The 16326-nt window shown below is 48.2% G+C and overlaps 1 protein-coding gene across 2 annotated transcripts in view; it reads right to left on the bottom strand.

Moving 5' to 3' along the window:
- Window positions 1-16324, bottom strand: part of LOC106593560 (WASP homolog-associated protein with actin, membranes and microtubules) — a 29530-nt gene extending 13206 nt beyond the window's left edge. Inside the window, exons 1-4 of one of the 2 annotated variants that reach the window (XM_082957999.1) lie at window positions 15641-16324; window positions 7782-7955; window positions 4472-4622; window positions 3019-3188 (exon numbers count right to left, since the gene is read on the bottom strand). In XM_082957999.1, the coding sequence (XP_082814125.1) occupies window positions 3019-3188; window positions 4472-4622; window positions 7782-7955; window positions 15641-16219 (1074 nt within the window). In that variant the 5' untranslated portion in view covers window positions 16220-16324. The remainder of the gene's footprint in view (window positions 1-3018; window positions 3189-4471; window positions 4623-7781; window positions 7956-15640) is intronic. The other variant, XM_045689649.2, reaches the window with a different exon arrangement.
- Between the last annotated feature and the right edge of the window lie 2 nt (window positions 16325-16326).

The following is a 16326-nucleotide window of genomic DNA, read 5'->3' as shown; positions in this document are numbered from 1 at the left end:
AGAAACTACTGCTGGAGCTCCTGTTCCTCTTACAGAATATTAACTAGAAACTACTGCTGGAGCACCTGTTCCTCTTATAGAATATTAACTAGAAACTACTGCTGGAGCTCCTGTTCCTCTTATAGAATATTAATTAGAAACTACTGCTGGAGCTCCTGTTCCTCTTATAGAATATTAACTAGAAACTACTGCTGGAGCACCTGTTCCTCTTATAGAATATTAACTAGAAACTACTGCTGGAGCTCCTGTTCCTCTTATAAAATATTAACTAGAAACTACTGCTGGAGCTCCTGTTCCTCTTATAGAATATTAACTAGAAACTACTGCTGGAGCACCTGTTCCTCTTATAGAATATTAACTAGAAACTACTGCTGGAGCACCTGTTCCTCTTATAGAATATTAACTAGAAACTACTGTGGAGCTCCTGTTCCTCTTATAGAATATTAACTAGAAACTACTGCTGGAGCACCTGTTCCTCTTATAGAATATTAACTAGAAACTACTGCTGGAGCTCCTGTTCCTCTTATAGAATATTAACTGGAAACTACTGTGGAGCTCCTGTTCCTCATAGAATATTAACTAGAAACTACTGTGGAGCACCTGTTCTTCTTATAGAATATTAACTAGAAACTACTGTGGAGCACCTGTTCCTCTTATAGAATATTAACTAGAAACTACTGCTGGAGCACCTGTTCCTCTTATCGAATATTAACTAGAAACTACTGCTGGAGCTCCTGTTCCTCTTATAGAATATTAACTAGAAACTACTGTGGAGCACCTGTTCCTCTTATAGAATATTAACTAGAAACTACTGCTGGAGCTCCTGTTCCTCTTATAGAATATTAACTAGAAACTACTGCTGGAGCTCCTGTTCCTCTTATAGAATATTAACTAGAAACTACTGCTGGAGCTCCTGTTCCTCTTATAGAATATTAACTAGAAACTACTGCTGGAGCTCCTGTTCCTCTTATAGAATATTAACTAGAAACTACTGTGGAGCACCTGTTCCTCTTATAGAATATTAACTAGAAACTACTGCGGAGCACCTGTTCCTCTTATAGAATATTAACTAGAAACTACTGTGGAGCTCCCCTGCACCCAAAATGAGTACAAGCACCTATTACAGTACAAGTCAAGCACTGAATATAGTACTGCTAGTCTCAGCACTCCCAGACCTAAGACAACAGGAACAGGGTTAATGTGGGAGAGAACCCGTCTGCAGAGGGAGAATATAGTACTGCTAGTCTCAGCATTCCCAGACCTAAGACAACAGGAACATTGTTAATGTGGGAGAGAACCCGTCTGCAGAGGGAGAATATAGTACTGCTAGTCTCAGCACTCCCAGACCTAAGACAACAGGAACATTGTTAATGTGGGAGAGAACCCGTCTGCAGAGGGAGACTATAGTACTGACACTAAGTGGTCAAAAGGGGGGTTCTGACATCACTAAAAGAGACAGAGGCTGGATACAGATACTGATGGTTATCACCTGGGATAGTCTGGAGGAGGAACAAACACACCTGGTTAGGAGAGGGGCTGGCTAGAGGAGTAGCCGCACAGTATATTACCTCCGATGCAATACTTTATTATGGCCGGGGTTACACCTTCTCACTGGGTCACTAATATATCTAGAATAAACTGGACCACAGTTTTACCACGAGGGTTAGCTATAGATATTCCATACAGAAGTCCATATATTTAGACAGATCAAATCTCTTGACCTGTTTTCTTACAATGTGATGTCAAACAATATAAATGTTTCTGCATATCGATGTTGGATGAAAAGCTCTGGTCTCCAAAAGAGAAACTTTTCAGGAAATGGAAAAAACGGTTCTTATTTTCCATTAAGAAACAGAGTTCTGAAAGTTGAGAAGCTATTTTCTTGTTCCTAGAGTTGAGAGATGTTCAGAATCCAGACTAGTGTTGGTAGTTGACACATGTAGACACACAGCTGGAGGGGTGTCTGTCTGTCTGTCTGGGGAATTCTCTGTTCACACTCAGCTCTATAGAAAGATCAAAGACCCGGAGAGAGAGAGACAGAGCTACAGACACAGCTGCAGACAGAGACACAGCTACAGACACAGCTACAGACAGAGAGAGAGAGACGGCTACAGACAGGGACACAGCTACAGACAGAGAGAGAGAGACACAGCTACAGACAGGGACACAGCTACAGACACAGCTACAGACAGAGAGAGAGACAGAGCTACAGACACAGCTACAGACAGAGAGAGAGACACAGCTACAGACACGGCTACAGACACAGCTACAGACAGAGAGAGAGACACAGCTACAGACACGGCTACAGGCACGGCTACAGACAGAGAGAGAGACACAGCTACAGACACAGCTACAGACAGAGAGAGAGAGAGACGGCTACAGACACAGCTACAGACAGAGAGAGAGAGACACAGCTACAGACACAGCTACAGACACAGCTACAGACACAGCTACAGACAGAGAGAGAGACAGAGCTACAGACAGAGAGAGAGACACAGCTACAGACACGGCTACAGACACAGCTACAGACAGAGAGAGAGACACAGCTACAGACAGAGAGAGAGAGACACAGCTACAGACAGAGAGAGAGACACAGCTACAGACACGGCTACAGACACGGCGAGAGACACAGCTACAGACACAGCAACAGACAGAGAGAGAGAGAGACGGCTACAGACACAGCTACAGACAGAGAGAGAGAGACACAGCTACAGACACAGCTACATACAGAGAGAGAGAGACGGCTACAGACACAGCTACAGACAGAGAGAGAGAGACAGCTACAGACACAGCTACAGACAGAGAGAGAGAGACGGCTACAGACACAGCTACAGACAGAGAGAGAGAGAGACGGCTACAGACACAGCTACAGACAGAGAGAGAGACACAGCTACAGACACAGCTACAGACAGAGAGAGAGACACAGCTACAGACACAGCTACAGACACCCCCAGGGAATCTGATCAGATAGGAATACTAATTCAGAGAATGGCCTCTTAAAACAAACACATCCACTACCTTCTCTCTGATGGTGTGTTTCTTGCGGTGCAGACACATCTCAGCAGCTCTCATGTGTTGCAGGGTCTCTTTAGCCAGCAGGAAACGCAGCTTCTCCAGTCTAGGAGCTGCTGAGGCCCAGGAAGCCTGGCCAAAACCACGCTTATCCTCCTCCATCACACGCAGCATACCTGGCCACACAGATCAACCACACAGACAGGTACATTTGGCACAGGGTTTCCCCTATATGCAACTGAGAGGGTCTGGAGAGCTGCTCTAAAGGAGGGGGGGGCACCTGAGAGGGTCTGGAGAGCTGCTCTAAAGGAGGAGGGGGGGGGGAGGGGGGGCAACTGAGAGGGTCTGGAGAGCTGCTCTAAAGGAGGGGGGGGCACCTGAGAGGGTCTGGAGAGCTGCTCTAAAGGAGGAGGGGGGGGGAGGGGGGCAACTGAGAGGGTCTGGAGAGCTGCTCTAAAGGAGGGGGGGGGCACCTGAGAGGGTCTGGAGAGCTGCTCTAAAGGAGGGGGGCAACAGAGGGTCTGGAGAGCTGCTCTAAACGAGGGGGGGCAACAGAGGGTCTGGAGAGCTGCTCTAAAGAGGAGGGGGGGGGCAACTGAGAGGGTCTGGAGAGCTGCTCTAAAGGAGGAGGGGGGGGGCAACTGAGAGGGTCTGGAGAGCTGCTTTAAAGGAGGAGGGGGGGGCAACTGAGAGGGTCTGGAGAGCTGCTTTAAAGGAGGGGGGCAACAGAGGGTCTGGAGAGCTGCTCTAAAGGAGGGGGGGCAACAGAGGGTCTGGAGAGCTGCTCTAAAGGAGGAGGGGGGGGCAACTGAGAGGGTCTGGAGAGCTGTTCTAAAGGAGGAGGGGGGGGCAACTGAGAGGGTCTGGAGAGCTGCTTTAAAGGAGGAGGGGGGGGGCAACTGAGAGGGTCTGGAGAGCTGCTTTAAAGGGGGGGGGGGCACCTGAGAGGGTCTGGAGAGCTGCTCTAAAGGAGGAGGGGCAACAGAGGGTCTGGAGTGCTGCTCTAAAGGAGGAGGGGGGGGCAACTGAGAGGGTCTGGAGAGCTGCTCTAAAGGAGGAGGGGGGGGCAACTGAGAGGGTCTGGAGAGCTGCTCTAAACGAGGGGGGGCAACAGAGGGTCTGGAGTGCTGCTCTAAAGGAGGGGGCAACTGAAAGGGTCTGGAGAGCTGCTCTAAACGAGGGGGGGAAACAGACGGTCTGGAGAGCTGCTCTAAAGGAGGAGGGGGGGTGAAACGGAGAGGGTCTGGAGAGCTGCTCTAAAGGAGGAGGGGGGGTGAAACGGAGAGGTCTGGAGAGCTGCTCTAAAGGGGGGAGACAGCTGAGAGGGTCTGGAGAGCTGCTATAAGGGGCTCTTAATGCTTCACACACACACACACACACACACACACACACACACACACACACACACACACACACACACACACACACACACACACACACACACACAGTCTCTCTCTACCTCCAAGGGCTTTAGAAGTTTCTATGAAGTAGCTGACTGTGATGTCCTGTATGGAGGAGACTGCATCCTCTCCTCTCCTCCTCCACTCCTCCGCCTCTCTCTCCAGTGCTGCTATCCTCTTAGGACCCAGCTCCTCCTCATCCAGAGACTTCTGATGGGGGCCAGGAGAGAACAGAAGAAAGGCTTTACATTCTAGAACAGCGACATCGGGGGATTAAAACAGCGACATCGGGGGGTTTAGAACAGCGACATCGGGGGGGATTAAAACAGCGACATCGTGGGGATTAAAACAGCGACATCGGGGGGATTAGAACAGCGACATCGGGGGGATTAGAACAGCGACATCGTGGGGATTAGAACAGCGACATCGTGGGGATTAGAACAGCGACATCGTGGGGATTAGAACAGCGACATCGTGGGGATTAGAACAGCGACATCGGGGGGGTTTAGAACAGCGACATCGTGGGGATTAGAACAGCGACATCGGGGGGGTTTAGAACAGCGACATCGGGGGGATTAGAACAGCGACATCGGGGGGATTAGAACAGCGACATCGGGGGGATTAGAACAGCGACATCGGGGGGATTAGAACAGCGACATCGGGGGGATTAGAACAGCGACATCGTGGGGTTTAGAACAGCGACATCGGGGGGATTAGAACAGCGACATCGGGGGGTTTAGAACAGCGACATCGGGGGGATTAGAACAGCGACATCGGGGGGATTAGAACAGCGACATCGGGGGGATTAGAACAGCGGCATCGGGGGGATTAGAACAGCGGCATCGGGGGGGATTAGAACAGCGACATCGGGGGGGATTAGAACAGCGACATCGTGGGGTTTAGAACAGCGACATCGTGGGGATTAGAACAGCGACATCGGGGGGTTTAGAACAGCGACATCGGGGGGATTAGAACAGCGACATCGGGGGGATTAGAACAGCGACATCGTGGGGATTAGAACAGCGACATCGTGGGGATTAGAACAGCGACATCGGGGGGATTAGAACAGCGACATCGTGGGGTTTAGAACAGCGACATCGGGGGGATTAGAACAGCGACATCGGGGGGATTAGAACAGCGACATCGGGGGGATTAGAACAGCGACATCGGGGGAATTAGAACAGCGACATCGGGGGGATTAGAACAGCGACATCGGGGGGATTAGAACAGCGACATCGGGGGGATTAGAACAGCGACATCGGGGGGATTAGAACAGCGACATCGGGGGGATTAGAACAGCGACATCGGGGGGATTAGAACAGCGACATCGGGGGGAATTAGAACAGCGACATCGGGGGGTTTAGAACAGCGACATCGTGGGGTTTAGAACAGCGACATCGGGGGGTTTAGAACAGCGACATCGGGGGGATTAGAACAGCGACATTGGGGGATTAGGACCCAGCTCCTCCTCCAGAGGCACTGGCTGAGTTTAGACAGGCAGACCAATTCTTTTACAATATTCTTTTCATTAATAGTTTTTTTGACTGATCAGATCAGCATCACCAATTATTTGGCCTGCCTGTTTAAAACGCAGTAAGAGGGACACAGACATACACTATATGACCAAAAGTATTTGGACAACTGTCGTCCAACATCTCATTCCAAAATCATGGGCATTAATATGGAGTTGGTCCCCCCTTTGCTGCTGTAATAATAGCCTCCACTCTTCTGGGAAGGTTTTCCACTAGATGTTGGAACATTACTGCGGGGACTTGCTTCCATTCAGCCACAAAAGCATTAGTGAGGTCGGGCACCGATGTTGGGCGATTAGGCCTGCTCGCAGTCGGCGTTCCATTTCATCACAAAGGTGTTCGATTGGGTTGAGGTCAGGGCTCCTGTACAGGCCAGTCAAGTTCTTCCACACCAATTTTGACCATCCATTTCTATACGGACCTCGCTTTGTGCACGGGGGCATTGTCATGCTGAAACAGGAAATGGCTTTGCCAAAAATTTTGCTAGAATGTCATTGTATGCTGTAGCGTTAAGATCTCTCTCACTGGAATGAAGGGACCAAAACCATGAAAAACAGCTCCCTAACATTTTTCCTCCTCCACCAAACTTTACAGTTGGCACTGTGCATTCGGGCAGGTAGTGTTCTCCTGGCATCCGCCAAACCCAGATTCGTCCGTCGGACTGCCAGATGGCGAAGCGTGATTCATTACTCCAGAGAATGCATTTCCACTGCTCCAGAGTCCAATGGCGGCGAGCTTTACACCAATCCAGCCGACGCTTGGCATTTCCCATGGTGATCTTAAGCTTATGTGTGCGGCTGCTTGGCCATGGAAACCCATTTCATGAAGCTCCCGACGAACAGTTCTTGTGCTGACGTTGCTTCCAGAGGCAGTTTGGAACTTGGTAGTGACTGTTGCAACCGAGGACAGACGATTATTTACGCGCTACGTGCTTCAACACTCCCGTTCTGTGAGCTTGTGTGGCCTTTGACGAACTGACTTGTTGGAAAGGTAGCATCCTATGACGGTGCCACGTTGAAAGTCACTGAGATCTTCATTAAGGCCATTCTACTGCCAATGTTTTTTTATGGCGTTTGCATGGCTGTGCACTCAATTTTATACATCTGTCAGTAACGGGTGTGGCTGAAATAACTGAATCCACTAATTTGAAAGGGTGTCCACATACTTTTGTATACATGTTGTATAAGGGTTTAGGACAAAACCACTGAAAGTCAGGGTCTCTCATCATCATGTTGAAACAACACAGCTTTTCCCCCTCACGTTTCAAAAAGAGAAATTAGAGGTATTCACAAATGAGTTGATTTGGGCACAAAATGAGATGAACATGATAATAGAATTCAAAACGTTGATTATTTGACTTCTGTGAACGTGGCAGAGCATATTTTTATTCTAAATGAGTGAAATGTGGCTTTGACCTCAGCTTAGTGATGGAGACCAGAGCAGTTGGATTCTGGCTGTATTCCACCTTTTATCAAAAACTCATGAGCAGTGTGTCTCTGGTTCACGATAAATTACAACCAATCAGTGTGTGTGTACGACCGTGTGTTTCTGCGTAGTTTGTGTTGGCGTAGTGTGTGTCGGCGTAGTGTGTGTCTCCACCTACCAGTATCTCCATTTGGTAAGAGCCCTGCCAGTTCTCTCATGTCCCTGAAGTGTGTGTGTGTGGGTGTGTGTGTGTGTGTGTGTGTGTGTGTGTGTGTGTGTGTGTGTGTGTGTGTGTCCACCTACCAGTATCTCCATCTTGTACAGCCCTGCCAGTTCTCTCATGTCTCTGAAGGGAGGTGTGTGTGTGTGTGTGTGTGTGTGTGTGTGTGTGTGTGTGTGCATCTCCACCTACCAGTATCTCCATCTTGTAGAGCCCTGCCAGTTCTCTCATGTCTCTGAAGGGTTGCAGCAGGTACTGGTAGAAGGTGGTTGCTACGGTGACCAGGTCCTGGTAGGCTAGGTCCTCCTCGTGGTAGATCTGTAGCAGTAGGATCATTCTGTCTGCAGCTCCATGACTCTGGAGGATCTGTCAATCAATCAATACATTCATCTATTAGGCTAATCAATCAAATTATATTTACACGAAACAGACTAGCGTATTACAGTATCTCACGTATACAAAAAAATCTAATGTATTTGTCAGGTGACTGCTAATTCACTTTATGACCTGTGGAATGAACTACGTCCAACATCAGGTGAAGCAAGAAGTCAAAGTCCAGTCACTGACCTGTATGAAGTCCTTTATATGCCAATGAACTCTGGGGAAGCAGACAAAGGACAACATCCCAAACTATCCTTTAAGTCTTCTCCCAGAGCTAGGCTAATGCCTTTAGCTCAGTGACTAACACAGTCTAGGTCATCTCTACGCGGTCCAGCTAGGCCGCGGTCAGGCTAGGTCGTCTCTACGCGGTCCGGCTAGGTCGTCTACACGCGGTCCAGCTAGGCTGCAGTCCCACTAGGTCGTCTACACTAGGTCCGGCTAGGTCGTCTCTACGCGGTCCAGCTAGGAAGCGGTCCGGCTAGGTCGTCTCTTCGCGGTCCTGCTAGGTCGTCTACACGCGGTCCGGCTAGGTCGTGTACACGCGGTCCGGCTAGGTCGTCTACACGCGGTCCGGCTAGGTCGCGGTCCGGCAAGGTCGTCTACACGCAGTCCGGCTAGGTTGCGTTCCGGCTAGGTCGCCTCTACGCGGTCCGGCTAGGTCGTCTACACGGGGTCCGGCTAGGTCGCCTACACGCGGTCCGGCTAGACCGTCTATACGGGGTCAGGCTAGGTCGTCTCTACGCGGTCCGGCTAGGTCGCCTACACGCGGTCCGGCTAGGTCGTCTCTACGCAGTCCGGCTAGGTTGCGGTCCGGCTAGGTCGCCTCTACGCGGTCCGGCTAGGTCGTCTACATGCGGTCCGGCTAGGTCGTCTACACGGGGTCCGGCTAGGTCGCCTACACGCGGTCCGGCTAGGTTGCGTTCCGGCTAGGTCGTCTACACGCGGTCCGGCTAGACCGCGGTCAGGCTAGGTCGTCTCTACGCGGTCCGGCTAGGTCGCCTACACGCGGTCCGGCTAGGCCGCCTACACGCGGTCCGGCTAGGCCGCCTACACGCGGTCCGGCTAGGCCGCCTACACGCGGTCCGGCTAGGCCGCCTACACGCGGTCCGGCTAGGCCGCCTACACGCGGTCCGGCTAGGTCACGGTCCGGCTAGGTCGCCTACACGCAGTCCGGCTAGGTCGTCTACCCGCGGTCCAGCTAGGTCGCGGTCCGGCTAGGTCGTCTACCCGCGGTCCGTCTAGGTCGTCTACCCGCGGTCTGTCTAGGCCGCGATCCGGCTAGGTCGTCTACCCGCGGTCCGGCTAGGTCGCGTTCCGGCTAGGCCGCCTACACGCGGTCCGGCTAGGCCGCCTACACGCGGTCCGGCTAGGTCTTCTACACGCGGTCCGGCTAGGTCTTCTACACGCGGTCCGGCTAGGTCTTCTACACGCGGTCCGGCTAGGTCGTCTACACGGGGTCCGGCTAGGTCGTCTACACGGGGTCCGGCTAGGTCGTCTACACGCGGTCCGGCTAGGTCTTCTACACGCGGTCCGGCTAGGTCTTCTACACGCAGTCTGGCTAGGTCGCGGTCCGGCAAGGTCGCCTAAACGCTGTCCGGCTAGGCCACGGTCCGGCTAGGTCGTCTACACGCGGTCCGGCTGGTTTTTAACACTTCTGTCTGATCCAGAATCAAGGGAGTTCAAGGGAGAATTACAGTGCCTTGCGAAAGTATTCGGCCCCCTTGAACTTTTCGACCTTTTGCCACATTTCAGGCTTCAAACATAAAGATATAAAACTGTAATTTTTTGTGAAGAATCAACAACAAGTGGGACACAATTATGAAGTATTGGCCGTGCAAAATTATTCAGCCCCTTTACTTTCAGTGCAGCAAACTCTCTCCAGAAGTTCAGTGAGGATCTCTGAATGATCCAATGTTGACCTAAATGACTAATGATGATAAATAGAATCCACCTGTGTGTAATCAAGTCTCCGTATAAATGCACCTGCTCTGTGATAGTCTCAGAGGTCCGTTTAAAGCGCAGAGAGCATCATGAAGAACAAGGAACACACCAGGCATGTCCGAGATACTGTTGTGGAGAAGTTTAAAGCCGGATTTGGATACAAAAAGATTTCCCAAGCTTTAAACATCCCAAGGAGCACTGTGCAAGCGATAATATTGAAATGGAAGGAGTATCAGACCACTGCAAATCTACGAAGACCCAGCCGTCCCTCTAAACTTTCAGCTCATACAAGGAGAAGACTGATCAGAGATGCAGCCAAGAGGCCCATGATCACTCTGGATGAACTGCAGAGATCTACAGCTGAGGTGGGAGACTCTGTCCATAGGACAACAATCAGTCGTATACTGCACAAATCTGGCCTTTATGGAAGAGTGGCAAGAAGAAAGCCATTTCTTGAAGATATCCATAAAAAGTGTCGTTTAAAGTTTGCCACTAGCCACCTGGGAGACACACCAAACATGTGGAAGAAGGTGCTCTGGTCAGATGAAACCAAAAATCGAACTTTCCGGCAACAATGCAAAACGTTATGTTTGGCGTAAAAGCAACACAGCTCATCACCCTGAACACACCATCCCCACTGTCAAACATGGTGGTGGTAGCATCATGGTTTGGGCCTGCTTTTCTTCAGCAGGGGCAGGGAAGATGGTTAAAATTGATGGGAAGATGGATGGAGCCAAATACAGGACCATTCTGGAAGAAAACCTGATGGAGTCTGCAAAAGACCTGAGACTGGGACGGAGATTTGTCTTCCAACAAGACAATGATCCAAAACATAAAGCAAAATCTACAATGGAATGGTTCACAAATAAACATATCCAGGTGTTAGAATGGCCAAGTCAAAGTCCAGACCTGAATCCAATCGAGAATCTGTGGAAAGAACTGAAAACTGCTGTTCACAAACGCTCTCCATCCAACCTCACTGAGCTCGAGCTGTTTTGCAAGGAGGAATGGGCAAAAATGTCAGTCTCTCGATGTGCAAAACTGATAGAGACATACCCCAAGCGACTTACAGCTGTAATCGCAGCAAAAGGTGGCGCTACAAAGTATTAACTTAAGGGGGCTGAATAATTTTGCACGCCCAATTTTTCAGTTTTTTATTTGTTAAAAAAGTTTGAAATATCCAATAAATTTCGTTCCACTTCATGATTGTGTCCCACTTGTTGTTGATTCTTCACAAAAAATTACAGTTTTATATCTTTATGTTTGAAGCCTGAAATGTGGCAAAAGGTCGAAAAGTTCAAGGGGGCCGAATACTTTCGCAAGGCACTGTATGTAGGGCTGTCGAGCCCCCGAATGTGACTCATTACGCTCTATGTAAACGGTTGTATTGTCTTCTCAGGAATTCAGCCTTCTCTGTGCTGCTCTCGACCATCCCCATTCCGTCAAACCTCTGTGCTGCTCTCGCCATCCCCATTCCGTCAAACCTCTGTGCTGCTCTCGACCATCCCCATTCCGTCAAACCTCTGTGCTGCTCTCGACCATCCCCATTCCGTCAAACCTCTGTGCTGCTCTCGACCATCCCCATTCCGTCAAACCTCTGTGCTGCTCTCGACCATCCCCATTCCGTCAAACCTCTGTGCTGCTCTCAACCATCCCCATTCCGTCAAACCTCTGTGAAGCTGTCTTTACATCCTGTAGGTCTGATATCTGATTGGAAGTTAACTTTACAGTAATGCTATTGGTCAACAATTCCGATGTTATATTGGGGACTCTTGGGGCCTTTTAGGTTATGACCCCCTCTCTTCCTGTCTGATCTAGAATAATGCCTTGTCATGTTAGTATTGTGTTCATACTTCAGCTGTATGCCTTGTAGGTGAATCCATTCATTAGACAGAGTAATTACATATCTGCCTATGATATGGACAATTATTATTCCTTTCTTGACCTTTAGGACAGTGACTCACTGGGTTTACATCTCTCTCTCTCTCTCTCTCTCTCCACTCCCTGGGTGTGTGTGTGTGTGTGTGTGTGTGTGTGTGTGGGGGGGGGGACAAGAGGCGTCACTACAGTCCCTGGTTCGAATCCAGGCTGAATCACAACCGGCCGTGATAGGGAGACCCATAGGGCGGCGCACAATTGGCTCAGCGTCGTCCGGGTTTGGCCGGTGTAGGCCGTCATTGGAAATAAGAATTTGTTCTTAACTGACTTGCCTAGTTAAATAAAAACAAATTCAAAAAATCATTCTCTCTCCCTCATTGGCCTTTCAGGACTGTCTCTCTCTATTGCCAAAGCAAGTGAAATAGATAATAAATAAAGTGAAATAAACAAAAAATGTACACTCACAAGTTTCAAAGGAATAGATAGATTTCAAATGTCATTATGGCTCTATACAGTGTTGTAGTGATCTGAAAATAGTTAAAGTACAAAAGGGAAAATAAATAAACATAAATATGGGTTGTATTTACAATGGTGTTTGTTCTTCACTGGTTGACCTTTTCTTGTGGCAACAGGTCACAAATATTGCAGCTGTGATGGCACACTGTGGTATTTCACCCAGTAGTTATGGGAGTTTATCAAAATTGGATTTGTTTTCAAATTCTTTGTGGGTCTGTGTAATCTGAGGGAAATATGTGTCTCTAATATGGTCATACACTTGGCAGGAGGTTAGGAAGTGCTGCTCAGTTTCCACCTCATTTTGTGGGCAGTGTGCACATAGCCTGTCTTCTCTTGAGAGCCAGGTCTGCCTACGGCGACCTTCCTCAATAGCAAGCCTATGCTCACTGAGTCTGTACATATTCAAAGCATTCCTTAATTTTGGGTCAGTCACAGTGGTCAGGTATTCTGCCACTGCGTACTCTCTGTTTAGGGCCAAATAGCATTCCAGTTTGCTCTTTCCAATGTGTCAAGTAATTATCTTTTTGTTTTCTAATGACTTGGTTGGGTCTAATTGTGTTGCTGTCCTGGGGCTCTGTGGGGTCTGTTTGTGAACAGAGCCCCAGGACCAGCTTGCTTAGGGGACTCTTCTCCAGGTTCATCTCTCTGTAGATGATGGCTTTGTTAAGGAAGGTTTGGGATTCGCTTCTTTTTATGTGGTTGTAGAATTTCTTTTCTGGATTTTGATAATTAGCGGGTATCGGCCTAATTCGGCTCTGCATGCATTACTTGGTGCTTTACATGGTACATGAAGGATTTTCTTGAAGAATTCTGCATGCAGAGTCTGAATTTAGTGGTTGTCCCATTTTGTGAATTATTGGTTGGTGAGCGTACCCCAGACTTCACAACCATAAAGGGCAATGGGTTCTAGAAATGATTCAAGTATTTTTAGCCAGATCCTAATAATTGGGATGTCGAATTTTGTTCCTTTTGATGGCATAGAAGGCCCTTTTTGCCTTGTCTCTCAGATCGTTCTCTCTTCTCCTCTTAAACATCTCCTCTCTCTCTCTCTCGCTCTCTCTCTCTTCATCTTACACATCTCCACTCTCTTGCCAAGCTAATCCAGCCTCAGTGCTCACCTCAGACCCACAGGATTAGAGCAGCATGGTACAGGGAATAAGGAGAGAAGAATACATTTTTTCGGCCTTTGAAACATCTTTATATGTGCTACTATCTTGGTTGTTGTGTATATAGACACTGTACAGGCCTACATTCATGCACAGGGTTGTGCATGGATAATAGGGAGAGAGAAATCAAATCAAATGTTATTTGTCACATGCGCCGAATACAACAGGTGTAGACCTTACCGTGAAATGCTTACTTACAAGCCCTTAACCAACAATGCAGTTAAAAAAATAGAGTTTAGAAAATATTTACAAAATATTTTTTTAAGTAACAATAAAATGACAACAATAACGAGGCTATATACAGGGGGCACCGGTACTGAGTCAGTGTGCTGGGGTACAGGTTAGATGAGGTATTTTGTACATGTAGGTAGGGGTGAAGTGACTATGCATAGATAATAAACAGCGAGTAGCAACAGTGTAAAAACGAAGTCATGTATCTGCCGTTTGAACGTTTTTATAAAGCCTATCTTCTTTAACACAGTTCATACCATGGCATTGTTAAAATCAAAGTTTATTTGTCACGTGCGCCGAATACAACAGGTGTAGACCTTACAGTGAAATGCTTACTTACAGGCTCTAACCAATAGTGCAAAAAAGGTATTAGGTGAACAATAGGTAAGTAAAGAAATAAAACAACAGTAAAAAGACAGTGAAAAATAACAGTAGCGAGGCTATATACAGTAGCGAGGCTACATACCGTTTAGTCAGGCTGATTGAGGTAGTATGTACATGTAGATATGGTTAAAGTGTCTATGCATATATGATGAAGAGAGAGTAGCAGTACTTGAATACTTGTCTCTGATTGGCTTGAAGACCATTCTAGAGTGTGCATTATTTTCCTATAATGCACGGTATATCAGCACAGCGGAATTCAATGGCTATAGTTTATTCTTGCATGTTCTACAGAGATACTTTTGAAAGCAGAAGCCAAATTGGATGGCAATTTTATGAGAATTCAGTTTGGGAAAATGACACTGTGAAACACTAGGCTAAGGTATCGGACCCCAAAACCATATTAGTTGGGCTCTAATGCATAGTGTCATTGGCTATCAGGTAGCCTAGTGGTTAGAGCGTTGGGCCAGTAACCAGCAGGTAGTCTAGTGGTTAGAGCGTTGGGCCAGTAACCAGCAGGTAGTCTAGTGGTTAGAGCGTTGGGCCAGTAACCAGCAGGTAGTCTAGTGGTTAGAGAGTTGGGACAGTAACCAGCAGGTAGCCTAGTGGTTAGAGTGTTGGACCAGTAACCAGCAGGTAGACTAGTGGTTAGAGCGTTGGACTAGTAACCAGCAGGTAGCCTAGTGGTTAGAGCGTTGGGCCAGTAACCAGCAGGTAACCTAGTGGTTAGAGTGTTGGACCAGTAACCAGCAGGTAGCCTAGTGGTTAGAGTGTTGGGCCAGTAACCAGCAGGTAGCCTAGTGGTTAGAGTGTTGGGCCAGTAACCAGCAGGTAACCTAGTGGTTAGAGCGTTGGGCCAGTAACCGAAATCCCCGAGCTGACAAGGTAAACATTTGCCCCTGTTACCTGGTAGGCTGTCATTGTAAATAAGAATTTGTTTTTAACTGACTTGCCTAGTTAAATTAAAATAATTAGCCTAAAAGTACTGTCAACAGAGAATGAATGACAGGCCAATCTCCTTGTTTCTAGCCAAGACCTCAGGGGAGAACACCTTGCAGGGTGATAACAACATGAGTAACAGGAATTAAGCATGACTGGATTATCAACTGCTGGGAGCAGGATTGGTCATGTTTTCCTTCTCACGTGTTGTCATATTGAGCAACAATTGTGACGACAGTGACACTGCATCTTTATTAAACCCCCTATGTGAACCAGGGTGGAAGGGTGTCTATCCCAATGTCATGAGGGGATTTAAATGCCTAATGTTGGACAGGCATTTTTAGGGTTAACTCACAGTGACTTGATTACTGGATAGTGGGGGCATCGGTAAGCAGAGTACACTACCAGTATACCTCAAGGGGGCCCCCTGAGTCTGCAGGCTTTTGTTCAGCCCAGCAATGTAGCCTACTCCTGATTCAAATGAGCAACGGCGTAGGCCTAGTGATTTGTTAGTGCTGGGCTGGAACAAAAGTTTGCAAACCATGTGGCAGGACCAGGATTGAAGAACAGTGACAAGCCACAGCTTGTATAGATCACTAATTAAAATTGGCCACTGACCTTTCTAAGGTGATCCTTAGCCCTGGTGACTTCATCCTGCATGGTTTTCCTCTTAAACTCCTGCATGTTCTCAAAGTACTCCTCGACATCTCGCTCGTCCTGCGGGAAAAGCGAGTCCAGCACTATCTTCCTGCCACAGATATCTATCGCAGTGCTGAAGTACTTCTCCAGCTGACGACAAGGTGTATCCAGATCTCTCTCTTGATCATCTTGGTTGAACGTCCGATTGCTGCTGAGAAAGATCATGTCCCAAATGTTACCCTCCTTGAAGTCCGACAGGTCGGGGAAATAGGGTGCGACGACATCCCCGACCCCTGTAAACTGACGGTGGACATTTTTTAAGTCGTTAACAGAGAAGAGTCCGGCCCAGCTGGTTTCGGTTTCGCAGACAGCAAGCTGGTCTTTGCGCTTCTGTCGCTGGAGAGTTCTGTTGTGACAGGTGACAGCGAACTTGGACTCGATAACATTCCACTGCACGATAAAACCGAGCTTGAACGTCTCGTTTTCTTCGAATATGTTCGTTTTGATGGCAACCCAGCCGTCCAAGCTGTCCAAACGCTCGCAGTCTATGCTATTCATTTTGTGGTAAACATGTAGCTTGCTAGCTAGCTAAAACTTGTATTCCTCTGCCTTGTTTACAACGTCCGCCATTTGTAACGATGACGTAGTGTTTCCTGAGGCGTTCT

Source organism: Salmo salar, chromosome 11 (genome assembly GCF_965601325.2).
Source record: "Salmo salar chromosome 11, fSalSal1, whole genome shotgun sequence".
Lineage (NCBI taxonomy): Eukaryota > Metazoa > Chordata > Actinopteri > Salmoniformes > Salmonidae > Salmo > Salmo salar.
Note: the sequence above shows the minus strand (reverse complement) of the source record. Positions and strands in the feature narration are given on the sequence as shown.